The 14514-nt window shown below is 41.0% G+C and overlaps 1 protein-coding gene and 1 pseudogene across 6 annotated transcripts in view; both read right to left on the bottom strand.

Annotated features, from left to right (window-relative positions):
• METAP1D (methionyl aminopeptidase type 1D, mitochondrial) overlaps nt 1-9688 on the bottom strand; it is an 83472-nt gene extending 73784 nt beyond the window's left edge. For 2 of the 6 annotated variants that reach the window (XR_010410180.1, XM_064586680.1), the window contains exon 1: nt 9582-9639. Coding sequence is in view for 2 of the 6 variants with exons in the window: in XM_045868622.2 (XP_045724578.1) it covers nt 9582-9621 (40 nt within the window). In the remaining 4 variants the exon portion in view is untranslated. Of the gene's footprint in view, nt 1-6921; nt 6990-9581 lie in introns of all 6 variants that reach the window. The other 4 variants (XM_064586679.1, XM_045868622.2, XM_064586678.1 and 1 more) reach the window with 4 other exon arrangements.
• LOC123840027 (U6 spliceosomal RNA) lies at nt 8658-8757 on the bottom strand (annotated as a pseudogene).
• Nucleotides 9689-14514: the final 4826 nt, after the last annotated feature.

The following is a 14514-nucleotide window of genomic DNA, read 5'->3' as shown; positions in this document are numbered from 1 at the left end:
CTCTCCCTCTGCCTCCCCTCCCTCTCTAAAAGAAAGAAAGAGAAAGAAAGAAAGAAAAAGAAAGAAAGAAAGAAAGAAAGAAAGAAAGAAAGAAAGAAAGAAAGAAAGAAAGAAAAGGAAAGAAAGAAAAGAAAAGAAAGAAAAGAAAAGAAAGAAAAAAAAGAAAATGAGAATAAATTTTTTCTTACCTAAAGAATGGAATGTGGAACAGAGATTCAATTTTCGTTTGGTTCATTAAATCTTTAAGGCCATAAAACAGGTAATACAAAAAGCTTTCCATGAGCTCCTTTAGAAGAAATTTCTAGACATTACTATAAATCCTCAATGCACTGTTTCAGCAGTACTGATATAATGCCTGTGTACTCAGGATAAAATTTTACATTGTTAAGCTATTACTGTTCTCTTTGAGAACTAAACTCTTCCCCCTCTGCGGCTTTGGGTTTGACATTGCATTTGACTTCTTATGTAGTAATTGATATGAGCCAGGGAAATGATGGATTGGAATCTACCCCAAATCAAAGCATAATGAGTGAATTTTGTTTATATATACTTATCACCTATTCCTAATCAACAAAAGCACGAGATTCATTTAGCTAAACTGATTCCAAAGAGTCAAAATACACTGACCTCAATTAATTTCAAAATGCTTATTTCTGTGTATGCTGAATAGTTTTTACAATTTAAAAACGTATCTGTAAAAAGAAAAAAAAGATAGGATCACTCACACACACACACACACATATCTGTTTTGAAGGTAAAATTGCCAAATTTTGAAATTAAAAAGGCAAATATGTGCAGGAGCCAAAACTGTCAATCAAGTATTTGGGAAGTGAAAACTGGAATTACATTAAATTCAGAAAGACTTTTATACTCTTTCTATAAATACTTTTTAAAAAAATCAGAGAGGCGCCTAGGTGGCTCAGTCAGTTAAGCATCAGACTCGATCAAATCAGCTCAGGTCATGATTTCAGGTTTGGGGAATCTAGCCCTACATTGGGCTCTGTGCTCAGCAGGGAGTCCGCTTCTCTCCCTCTACCCCTCCCCCTGCTATTGTGCTCTTGCATGCACTCTCTCTCTCTTTTTTTTAAAGATTTTTATTTATTTATTTGAGAGAGAGCCCACAAGTAGGAGAAGTGGCAGGCAGAGGGAGAGGGAGAAGCAGGCCTCCCAGTGAGCAGGGAGCCTGATGCGGGGCTCGATCCCAGGACCCTGGGATCACGACCCGAGGCGAAGGCAGACGCCCAACCGACTGAGCCAACCAGGCACCCCCCCCCTCTTTTTTAAAAAATTTTATCCATTTATTTGAGAGACAGACAGAGACAGCAACAGAGTATGTGGGGAGGAGGAAGAAGCAGGCTCCCCACTGAGCAGGGAGCCCAACACGGGGCTTGATCCCAGGACCCTGGGACCATGACCCAAGCTGAAGGCAGATGCTTAACTGACTAAGCCACCCAGGCACCCCCCCTCTTTCTCTCTTTCTAAAATAAATAAATAAATCTTAAAAAAAAAAACAACTCAATCAGAATACCCACATTTAGAATACTTTCTGTTCTCAGTCAGTATCTTTAGATAGTTAGAACCTGATCCTAAGCCTAACGTGGGCTTGACTCTGGAGAGTAAATCTTTTCACAATTGCCTCAATGCACAGAAAGCTTTTTAAAAATAGACCCTCTCTAAGGTCTTTTGTTTTCATGGTCACACGCTAATGCTTAGATGTTCCGGTATCTAATATGGCCACACTGGTCTTGATAACCAAAGTCATTTTTTCCCATCTTCAGGAACCTACACTGCAACAACCATATCCAACAGATCTCAAGCTACTGTGTGTGTGAATGAACATTCCCTTTTGTTTCATATCTGAATGCTGTACATCTATTTCAGGTTGTACATTGTGTTTGTGTATTTATGCTTTGATTCATAGTAACTTCTCATGTTATAGAATTGATCTGCATTGACACAAACTGTAAATAAAAAGAAATGGCTGAGAGAACAGAAAACCAAGCAGTCAGTAAAACAGGAACAGACCCTGAAATCACCCAGATGACAGAATTAACAGAGAAGGACTTTAAAAATGGTTAGCAAAATTATGTATGTTCAAGTACTTAAAGGAAAAGGTAGACATAATGAGTGAACAGCTGGGAAATCTCAACAGAGAAATGGAAACTATAAGAAAAGAACCAATCGGAAATTCTAGAGCTGGTATGTAGGATATAAGAAGAAAATAAAAAGGGCTCCCTGTCTTCCAGAGATACATAATGAAAAATCTACAGGTGAAATTAGATGATATCTGGGATGTGCTTCAAAATAATCCAGTTTTAGGGAGAGAGTGGCTAGGGGTAAAGCTAAAACAAGAGTGGCCACAAGTTGGTGATTATTGTAACTAGGTGATAGGTATACGGGAGTTTATTTTACTGCTCTCTCTACTTTTGTGTATGTTTGAAATTCTCCATATTCCGGGGCGCCTGGGTGGCTCAGTCAGTCAATCGTCTGCCTTCAGCTTAGGTCATGATCTCGGGGGTCCTGGGATCGAGCCCCCGAGGCAAGTTGGGCTCCCTGCTCAGTGGGGAGTCTGCTTCTCCCTTTGCCCCTCTCCCCCCACTTGCACATGTGTACACACTCTCAAATAATTAAATAAATCTTAAAAAAAAAGAAATTTTCCATGTTCAAAAGCTAAAAAAGAAAATCCAATCTCCACAAGAAAAAGCTGTTTTAACCGTAAAATAATATGTTCAAGTGATGCTCCGCATGCATATTATTCTCCTTCCATCTTTCCACATTCCCTAAGATATATAGCATCCACTCTTCATTTTCAAAGATCTCCAGTGCTTGGGGAAAGTGGGCACTTCATAGAAACTGAGTATTTAGAATATTTTCTCTTTCTCTCTCTCAGTACGTTATACACTTAGACACACATAAAGATACTGGTATTTCATTTTACAAAATGGGATTATATTAAACTGTTCTATAACTTGCTTTTTCCAAACAATATATGTTGTAGACATCATTCCATGTCAACAAATACAGGTCAACATCATGGGTGTTTTTTTTTTTAATGACTGCAAGTATTCATCATTGAGGGTCTACATGTCCTACACTGTGCACTGAGATTTTATAATTTCAATGGGAGACAGGAGCTATCTGTGTTAGAGAAAGCGGTTTCAAGCAGAGGAAAAACATAAGAACATATATGGCTTTAGGGACATGTCTGACTTTAGAGAATTTAGGACCAATATTTGATTATTAAGTATGTCTTAATCTATGAGTAACAAGCTATATTATAATAGAGTTGGAAGATATCATATTAGCAAAAATCCATTTCATTCTCTGGCTAGCAACATTTAAGTCACAGGAACCTCCTTATTACATTAGCATTTTCCAAATTGCACATAGACCATATCCCAAAACTTAATTCTAACTTGGTTTGGCAAAATTGAGGATACATTTTCCTACAGAAGCTATACAGATAGTAAGGATCTCAGGTCAATCGACAAAAGTTTAAAGTACTTAATTCATGATGTGCAACAGCCCCTCCCTGACCTGGAGGTTAAATTTTTGAAAACCATTATGGTAAGAGAATTCTCAGCGGAAGAATTGATGGCCTTAGAGTCACAAATGAACAGAAGCACTTGTAAATACTTTTTACATTTGTTAAACTAAAAAAACCAAGAATAATGAAATATTAGTAGCGTTATATGCATCTTAAATTACAGTATAGTAATGAATAATAATACAAATATCCTATTTGGATATATTACTAATACCTGGATAACAAAAATGCTCATATAAAATTCAAACACATCAAACACAAAAAAGTAAAAATCAGTCCAATCTCGCCATCTAGAAATAACAACTATGAACATTTGGGTGAACATCATTCTAGATACCTCTTTGTGCATACATACATGAGAAAGCAAAGCTACAGACTTTTACATAAGGAGGATACACTGTTCTATATCCTGCCTTTTTTCTTCCTCAGTATGTGTCAATGACTATTTAAGTCTACAGTACATCGGTATCATCTTTTTTTTTTTTAAGATTTATTTATTTATTTGAGAAAGAGAGAGACCACGAGCAGGAGGAGCAGAGGGAGAGGAAGAGAGAATCTCAAACAGATTCCATGAAGAGCGTGGAGCCCCATATGGGGCTTGATCTCATGACCCTGAGATCATGACCTGAGCCGAAACCAAGAGTTGGACGCTTAACCAACTGAGCCATCCAGATGCCCCTCGACATCATCTTTTCTAATGGTTGCATAGCACCCCAGTGCATGGATGAACCACAATTTATATAGCCATTCCCTTACCAATGGACATTTCAGATTCTTTTTTTTTTTAATGTTTTATTTATTTATTCATGAGAGTCAGAGAGAGAGAGAGAGACACAGAGGCAGAGGGAGAAGCAGTCTCCCCGCCCAGCAGGGAGCCCGATGCGGGACTCGATCCCAGGACCCTGGGATCACGACCTGAGCCGAAGGCAGACGCCCAACTATCTGAGCCACCCAGGCGCTGGACATTTCAGATTCTGTCCAATATCACCAATATACAATCTCGTTCAAACACCTTTACATACTCATCATATTGGTCTCTTAGGATAAATTCCTAAAAGCAGAATTGTTAGGCAAAAGGCAGGTATACCTTACATCTTGACAGACATTGCCACACGGCCCTCTGGGAAGGCCAGACTCTTCCACACACCCACCAGCCTTTCTTAGAGTTTCTGCCAGACTTGCCAACAGTCGGCCCCTCTCCTCTCACAGCGTCAGCTCCTTCCATGTGGCTTGTTTCCACAGCAGGATAGTCCTTAGGTGTGAGGGTTTACTTCCATCTGCTTCCTTCATCTCTCCCATGGCTACTCTGCTTAAACTTCAAGCACTTCTCTTTTAGATTTCTTCCCTTCCCCCATTTCAACTTCTTTTTTTCTAATTATAAGTCTGATTCACAATTCAAATAACCTGGAATGAAATTCTCAATAGTTGCCAAAAAAGATACACAGAAGTAAAATTGTCTTAAATTATTCTTGGAGAGATATGGAATATAAAACAGAAAGGAAGGAAGGAAGGAAGGAAAGAAGGGAGGAAGGAAGGAAAAAAATTCACTATCTAGACCTGTTATGTGAATAAAACTGACATTTTGAGATACTGATTCTTTAGGCCTACCATACAATCTCTGTGCGCAAGTATTTCTATAGGAGGTTGCAATCTGAAAGGGTTTTCATTCAGTTATGAAACTGAGTACTTACCATGCGCAGACACTGTGCTCCAGGCTTTGGGGAGACAAAGAAGGTAAGACACACCTGTAAGAAGCTCCCATTCTATTGGGGAGATAGAGGTGTAAACTAATATTTTTTAGAGAAGTGTACATACTTTGATGCCAGGTGACAAGTGTTGTGGTAAAGGTATGCCCCAAGTGCTATATAAGCAGAGTGGGTTAGTTTGGGCAGAAGCAAAGAAAGCTTAAAGGAGAGATGGCATTTATGTGTGGCCTTGAGGGATGAATGGTTTGTCAGGTGAAAAAGGACACTGCAGGAGCACAATTAAGGAGGTGCACATGGTTAACCTTAGCAGCGATATAAGGAGAGGGAACTGACAGAAGATGAGGCTGAAAAGATAAAGTGAGGCCAGACTGTGCTGGAGTTGGCTTTCCATGCTAAGGGACTTTATCTCAGCAATGAAGAGTTCCCAGAAGTTTTTCAGCAGGGAAGCATCATAATCAGAGCAGAATTTTAGAGAAAGAACTGTAGTTGTGGGGAAGAGGATGGACTGAGATGGAGACCAGTTACAAAGGCCCTGTCTAGCCAAGGAATGGTAAAGACTTGTACCTAGACCATGCCAAAAACTGGAGGGATCCAAGAAATGGGATTTACTGGGATTAAGAGTACACTTATCATGATGCGCACCAAGTAATGTATAGAATTGTTGAATCATTATATTGTACATCTGAAAGTAACACATTACTATAGGTTAATTAAACTTGAATTACAAAAATAAGTAAATACATAGCTTGGGGGCAGGGGAGGAATGGGATTTACCGGGGCACCTGGGTGGCTCAGATGGTTAAGTGTCTGCCTTCGCTCAGGTCGTGATCCCAGTGGCCTGGGATTGAGCCCCGTGTCGGGCTCCGTGCTCAGTGGGGAGTCTGCTTTCCCCTCTCCCTCTGCCCCTGCCCCCTGCTTGTGCGCTCACTGTCAAATAAATAAATAAAATCTTAGATAAAAAAAAGAAATGGGATTTACTAACTCATTGGACAGAGAAAATTTTTTTTAAAGGTTTTATTTATTTATTTGAGAGAGAGAGTAAGAGCATGGGGAATGACAGAGGGTGAGGGAGAAGCAGGCTCCCCGCTGAGCAGGGAGCCTGACGTGGGGCTCTATCCCAGGACCCTGGCCTCATGACCTGAAATGAAGGCAGACACCCAACTGACTGAGCCACCCAGGCGCCCCAGGACAGAGAAATTAAAAAAAAAAAAAAAAAGGTGGGGACCAAGAGAACGCAAATGCTTTCACTTAAATACTGACTGTATGGTAATACCATTGATGGAGACAAAGTCTATAAGCCCAGAAGAAGATGTGGAGAAAAATATTCATTTCCACGTTGGACCTGTTGAGTTTAAAGGGCCTAAGAGACATCTAGGAAAATATACCCAACAAAGAGCTGGCAATTGAGGCTGGTGCCCAGTTCCAGCAGACGCTCTGTTCATTTTTTAAAAATCGCCTAGATTTGCAGTCATCGAGGTAGATAAAGGTGATTGGTGACAACAAATAGAGAAAGCAGGGATGAAAGTTTAGGACAAAATCCTGGGGAACAATAATATTTAGAAACCTAACAGAGAGCCTAGTGAAAGTCTGGGAAAATCAGAGAGGTAGAAGACAAGCCAGGCTCATAAAAGTGACCAGAGTGTAAAGGAGAAAGTATGCCCCACTTACTTGCCTTCCCCATTTCTTCCTATACAAAGGATCCTGTGTAATGCCTTCAGGAGCTGGAACAAGGATTCCTATAAGTGGGGTTGGGATTGAGAGATTAAGCAAGGAAGAGTTCCTGGGACCTGACAGTAGGCATTATGTGCCAGGATCTGGGATTTCCTGCCAGTGCTAATCCAGGGAATAATTTCATCCCTAAAAGGCTCTTGTTACCTTATCTCTTGCTTTCAACAGATTGATATGTCCTTTCTCCTTTCCAATGTCACTACTCACAGTTTCTACCCATCCCTTAGTCCATGATGGAAGAGAGCACAGTCTTAACAGCCTCTCAATTCAGTATGTTTAGTAAGTATAACTTGGAGCCGGGGCGCCTAGGTGGCTCAGTCGTTAAGCGTCTGCCTTCGGCTCAGGTCATGATCCCAGGATCCTGGGATCGAGCCCCGCATCGGGCTCCCTGCTCCGCGGGAAGCCTGCTTCTCCCTCTCCCACTCACCCTGCTTGTGTTCCCTCTCTCGCTGTGTCTCTCTCTGTCAAATAAATAAATAAAATCTTAAAAAAAAAAAAAGTATAACTTTGAGCCAGTTACTATGCTTGTTAAACTGGACAGATAAAACATAGCTCCTGCTGAACAAGAATTAACAGGAGTGGGGATGTTGAGAGGAGGTTTATAACTACTGTCTATAGGGTATACAGTGACTAAAGCTACAGTGAGCTGGAGAGTCATGAAAAAAACCTTATGCCTTCTAAACGGGTTAAAAAAAATGTTTTCTTTCTATTTTCCAGGAGGGAAAGATGCACACAGATGCTGATGATAAACCCTGACACAGAAAGACTTATAGTGAATTGATTTACATCAATTTAAGTGTGTGAAAAGGAAGAAGAGAGAGACAGGAGCCTTCATGAATTTACCCTTCGTTTTCCATCCTAGGGGCTTGGGGAGCAAGTGGTATAGGACAGCCTGTCTGCAATTTAAAACTAGCTATGGATAGTCCATAAAGGTGACCTTTCCTGGTCAATAAATCTCTCCCTGATGACACATTTTCTGTCCCTTTTCTAGTCAGAAGATCCCTCTTTTAGTTGTTGCAGCACTGTGGGATATAATGGAATGGGTTATAGGAACCAATAACCCGACCTGGCTTCCCTATAGCAGTCTTTCCCAGGATTGTCTGAACCACCATTTGTCAAAAGCAGAAGTGACCCAAAAAAAAAATAAATAAATAATATGCTATTTCTGTAATCTGCGGGGATTATACACATACACATATATGTGTATATATATAAAATATACATGTGTGTGTGTTTTGATTCCTCCTCTACCTCGACTATCTCCCCAGATTCTCTTCACCATTACCTGTGGTACACAAAAAAGTCTAAACACCATTATTTCTTGCCAAAAGAGGAAACAGAAAAGTAACTTGATTAGTAAACAGAGTTTGGCCTGGAGCCCAGATCCTAAGAGATGTAAATTGGGGCTTTTTTTCACAGGGCTGCATTCTCCTGTTGACTTCCACTCTAATAACCAACCAGCCCAAAATACTGCTTACATCACCTTCTTCTTGCACCTCTCTCCCTTCAAATCTTCCTGTGGCTCCTCTTAAAATCTGTGCATATTACTTAACCTCTCTGCCTCACTTTTCTCGTCTGCAAACCGGGAGTAACGCCTAACTCATTGGATTTTATTTATTTACTTTTCACAGTACAGTGTTCCTTTATTTACTTGTAATCTTAAAATTCTAATTCCAAAAAATATGGAACGCTTTACGAATTTCCACATCGTCCTTGCGCAAGGGCCACGCTAATCTCTGTATCGTTCCTGTTTTAGTATAGGTGCTGCTGAAGCGCGCACTAACTCATTGGGTTTTAAAAGGTAGCTAGCATATGTAAGGTGCTGACGCAGGACCATGTACTTAAAAAGCACTTAATAAACGGTAGCTATTTACTATGAAATTTACCTCACAGGACTGCTGTTCCTATGTGCCTGACACCTAAGCAGTCCCTCAAACTATGTTAGTTCCCCTCTTTCCCAATCCTTGAAACAACTTTCTAGTTCTTTCTAACCAAGATTCAGAACAAATCTAACAAGGATTTCCCTAATATACCTGCAAAAGTATCTATTTACTAAAGTCTCACCATTCACGCAAGGGTAACACCTACGAGAGCTCTCCGGACATGATTTCTTCGCTTCTTCACTTTAAGTCACTGTAACCGAATAATCACATGTTGCAGGTCTCCCAAAAGACGTACTGTATCATGCCAATATATACAACAAACCAATTGCTTTCTCTGTGGCAACTGGGTATCCAGGCGCATTCCCGAGTTACCGTAGGTTCATCGCTCCGCAGCCAAAATAAGTAAGTTTGCTACACTAATCATACAACTGACGTGGGGGAAGAAAACTTCAGACAATGTCCCATAAACCTCAAGGAGTGACTGCGAATAGATGCCACGCAGTGACGCAGTCCAGGCAAATGACGAGTGAATAAATGTGTCGTGTTCCTGCGGCGTGTCCCTGTGTCAGCTTGCGTGTCTGCCTGTATCGGTAGAACTAAAAGTACATTCGTGTGCGGCGAAATGTTTGAGCGCGGGTGTGTAACCCCTTTGAACCCGGGTGCTTAGCGAGTGAGCTACCGCGCAAACCCCCGCGGCGCGGTTCTCCAGGGGCTTACCTCCGCGGACGAGCAGGTGGACGCCGCTGGGCGCCGCCATGTTAGCGCCGATCACGTGGTCGCGGAGCACTCCTGAGCCGTCCCGCCCCGCCCCGCCCGCTGGAACTGTCCAGTCGCAGCCCTGCCGAAGCCTGGAGGCGCTGGGGCCGCCCCGGGGGAGCGCGCGTGCGCGCGGGGGGCTGACTGCGGGAGCCCCGGCAGCAAAGCGGCTCCGGCTCTGGGGCCAGCAGGGGAACCCGCGGCCCGCCGAGCCAGCTCCCGCCGCGAGAGGCGGGCTCCAGCCACGGTTCGCGCGCTCGCTCAGAGCCCCTGCGCCCAGGTGGGATGGAAGAAGCCTGTCAGGTAAGCGTGGCATCCAATATTTGTAGCATCAACATTTTGGTGCATGGAAACGTGAAGTTGGGAGGAAAAAATAAAGCACAATCTAGCGTTCAACATAGCACTTTGCATCGTCGGCCACTCTGTTGAAATTTCCCTGAATTGAGTTGAAAGGTAAAATTTGGTTCAAAGTCACCAGCTGCCCCTTTGCTGTCCCAGAAATTACATTACTCAGCAGAGACTCCAGGTTAAGACAGGAATCTGTGTGCAGCTGCAAAATCAATTCTGGATACCCCAGTGGGTCTGTTCCGGGGACTTCTCTTTCCCCAAGGACACTTCCCGCTCAACGGTATTAACTGGAGTCTTAATCGTAAATCTGACTTTTAAGAATGAGAGGATGGCGCTGCCGAAAGACGAAGCCTACAGAAGGCCAATTATGAGACAAGTGAGGGTGCCGTTGTATACCTAGTGATGATGGTGCCCATTCTTACCAAATTCACTTTTCCTCTTAGCTGCATTTTGGGGAAGATTTCCATCCTGTCATAGACCAGGTGTTACTGATCTTGGTAGCCTGGTGCCAGGCAAAGAACCTAGTATTTAAGGAGTGTCTGGTGAAGGAATTGAACTCTCCATGGAACCAGTCAAAACAAGAATTTAACGGTTTCCCAGACTTTTAATGCATTAAAGATGATAAAGATTCTTGGTGGATGTGTGTGATGTTCCCTAATTAATTTTAAAGAATTTAAGTACACACTTGGTGAAACATCCAGGCAATTCAGAAATGAATAAAGGAAAAAAGCCCAGGTCCCCTTCCTAACCCTCTGCGCACCACAATCCAGCTCTCCAGTCAGCCACTGTGAGCATCATTCTGTGCCTTTTACAGGCAAATATGTGTAAATATTTTAAATGGACTCACATACTTACTGTTAGGACTTGCTTTTTGCACTCATTATAAACATCAAATCTTAGTTCAAACTCATTCTTTTTAATGACTACATAGTTTTGATATTTTTACTTTCAAAGAATGAATTGTGGCAGTTCATTAGAGGACACATGCTATACTTCTTGGAGACCCAGTTTTGGATGCTTTTGGGTCACCTTGAAAGATAAAGAGAAATAATGTTTTCCACTGAGGTAAGTAAGATGTGCTAGGATGAGAATGAAAAGTACTCCCACAGGTTACTTCAAGCTCTACCTTTTTCAAACTCAGATCAGTTCCAGAGAGAGGACTTTTGAATATGGTAAATCTGCTCTGTTCCCCTGCAACTAGAAAGAAAAGGAAAAGGAAACACCGTGTGGAATCAGGTGGCCCCATCATAGTGGGATCCAGTGAGGAAATGCCCAATAAGTTCGGCATAGAATGTGGGTATCTAGGATGAGCTAGAAATGACACAGATGGGAACTTGCACAGATTATGTAGCTCATCCACTGACCTGATTTGGCTTATCTCATACTATATCCCTCTGACATTAAAAGAATTCAAAGTTGCCAGTATGTGTCCTCCAAAATCATCAGTTTATGAGATAAATGCCAACAAGATAAAAGGCTAGACCACCAACATCTGAGATCCCTTGCAATTCTAGCATTCTGTGATCCTGGAGAGTCAGGGCATTAAAGTGCTTTCATTTAAATGAGTAACCACTACTGACTCACTTCTCTACTCCATTTCTGCCCATCTTCCCACCTGTAAAATGAAGGTTAATTATATTGTGGTGCTTTATTAATTTGAATTCCCACCAATATTCAGATTTGCGCTTGGGATTCTTGAATAAAAAGTTGAGTAGTTTTTCAAAACCAGAGTTCAAGAAATAAAGGATAACTTCTTAATACCTTCAGTTTCTGTGTCCAAAAATTCATTCTTTAATGTTAAAATATTTTTATTAATTGCGATTAATTATTGTTTTGTAGGTCTTTTACCTCAGTTTTTGCCTTTTACCTAAGTTCATGTCTTATTAGCACCTTTTAAGATCTTTTTATCCTCTTTTATAAAAGAAATAAATCAGAAATAAATTCTTATATTCATATTTTTGAAGTCAGTTTTTACTTCTTCTACTTAACAATATTTTATTATAGATTTATACCATATAACTTTTTCAAAAGTTGTATATAGTTTGTAATCAAATTTAAATTATATTGGTTTCTGTAACATATGTATTGAATTTGTAATTCAAATTCACATTTTTTAAATGCTCTAGGGGATTATGCAACATGAAGTAAATCTCTTTAAAAATAAATTTTGCTTTGTAAAACATCATCCTGTAACTTGTTTTACAAGTTTAGATTTTTAAATACTTATTAAGATTACCTATAATGCAAGATACTTAAAAACATAAACCATACTAAGATGCTTACATATCTATAGAAGAATATATGAACACATTGTAAAACTAACTGGAATAATGCAGTATTTCCTACTGGGCACAAAGCAGATTCTATGGCCTGCTGAGGGAAACTGCTGCCCTAGGGCCTGCACAGCTTCAGCAAGACTGTCATCTAGCCTGAAATGCCTTCATTTGCCCTTCCTGACCTTGCTTCTCAATTTTGCTATGTGAATCAGAAAAATTTGCCTTTTGATTTGATTTCAGGATCATTTCTTAGCATTTTACTCCACGGCTTGTGAAGAATATTTCCAAACTTGCCCTCTGACTTATCTGATTTTAGTATGAGGAAATACTTTAATTTATTTACATTTTTTTTTAAGTCAAATGAACATTCTTTCCAGGAACTAGGAGTCCTGCATAAAAACATAACTGAACATACAACAGGGACCTGTCTCAGCAGCTCACTGGACCCCTGTAAAGTTAGGGTCCAGCTTCAAATGATTGTATGTTCAGGTGGAAAATTTCTAAGGCACTCTTAACAAACTTGCTCGCAGGAGGTCATTTCCTATGCCAACATTTGAGACAACAATGGATATATTACTGAGTACTCTAGGGGGGTGTCCTTAGAGAAAATGTGTAGATGCTCCATGTTTTTTGAGGAAGAGTGATACCATATCCAAGGCAGTTGTGAGAATTAAGAGGATTTCTCCTTGCTGCTTGTGCCCTGTTTTCTTGTTCTATAGCAGTGCCAACCAAGAAGGAACCAGGGGGCAAGGGAGTGGGACTTTAGTTGTACGTGACCCTCCTGTCCCTCCCATTTTTGATTTGTCTAATGATATTTTCTCAGTCGTATAAATCCTGTGTAAATGAAACTTTTAAGTTCCACCCCCTTCTAAGAACAATATTGTCCTACCTGAGCCCGTCCTACCCTGAAATTCAGAAAATTCAGGAATCTATAACCATTTATAGGCCTGGTCCAGATGGGCTTAGCAAATAGCTTGCTGCACCTTCCTGAACAGTCTGTCAAGGTAAGCAGAGTAAAATGGGATCAGACAGGGCTAACTTAGCTGTAGGATAAGATCAAAACATTGTCCCAAGGGAGTTGTTGCTTTCAGGCCCAGTCTGGCCAGTATTAATTTCAAGTTGGTTCAACCTCTTGGCTTGGAAAATATTATGGGAGATTGTAAGCAGAAATAATGCTTCAGGGGCGCCTGGGTGGCTCAGTTGTTGAGCGTCTGCCTTCGGCTCAGGTCATGATCCCAGGGTCCTGGGATCGAGTCCCACATCAGGCTCCCTGCTCAGCAGGAAGCCTGCTTCTCCCTCTCCCACTCCTCCCGCTTGTGTTCCTGCTCTCGCTATCTCTCTCTCTGTCAAATAAATAAATAAAACCTTAAAAAAAAAAAAGAAAAAAAGAAATAATGCTTCAGCATAATAGCCTATTCATTGTTGGAGCATAGAGTGGTGGCAAAAGCCAAGGGAAGAAGGGTATGGGAGGGCTATAGGGGAAGAGCATGACGGTAGTCCAAGACCTCACTTACTAATGCATCTGAGTTTTCTGATAATACTTGTCTTGGTCAGATTTGGCTTTGGAACTGTGCAGGTTTGAGGGGGAAAAGAAAGCTTCTTTGACCTCATCTCTTGGACTTGGCTCTGAGGGAAGTTGAGTTAAAGCAGAAGTGTGTATTTGCCCCCATGCTATCTAAATAAAAATGTATACCTTTAGCGACTGCCATCTATTCCCTTCTGCTGGAGAATGAATACCCTTTAGAGTAAGGAAAAAAGGCAAAAAGTTTACAAGAGAATTTAGCAATCAATCAGCCAATGAAGAAATACTTAAATGCCTACTCTAGGCTCCAAAGAGATATTATTTTTGTTCTTAAGAAACTAGTTGGAGGGGCGCCTGGCTGGCTCAGTTGGTGGAGTGTGCAATTCTTGATCTCAGGGTTGTGAGTTCAAACCCCATATTGGGTGTAGAAATTACTTAAAAATAAAATCTTAAAAAAAAAAAAACACTAATTGGAAAGCTGAGACTAACATGCTCACAAGATTATTCATAAAGAAGGACCAAATACCCTTGAGAGGATAAGCCCATTGGAACAACTCCAGGGGTGAAGGGTTACAGAGTCTGGCTATCCCTGGCTACCAAGACCTGAGAAAAATGCTGAACGCTAATTAGATAAGGTTCCGGGAAATTAGAACCTGTATAATTCCTTCACTCCCTGCAAAGATGAAGGTGAGAGAAGGATATAATTCTTCCTTTAGCATCTCTAATCCACACTTGTAAAAGAGGAGAA

This window comes from Mirounga angustirostris, unplaced genomic scaffold, assembly GCF_029215605.1.
Source record: "Mirounga angustirostris isolate CCGP_5_RB_7025 unplaced genomic scaffold, mMirAng1.0.hap1 SCAF_3, whole genome shotgun sequence".
Lineage (NCBI taxonomy): Eukaryota > Metazoa > Chordata > Mammalia > Carnivora > Phocidae > Mirounga > Mirounga angustirostris.
This window is presented reverse-complemented; position numbering and strand designations above follow the sequence as displayed.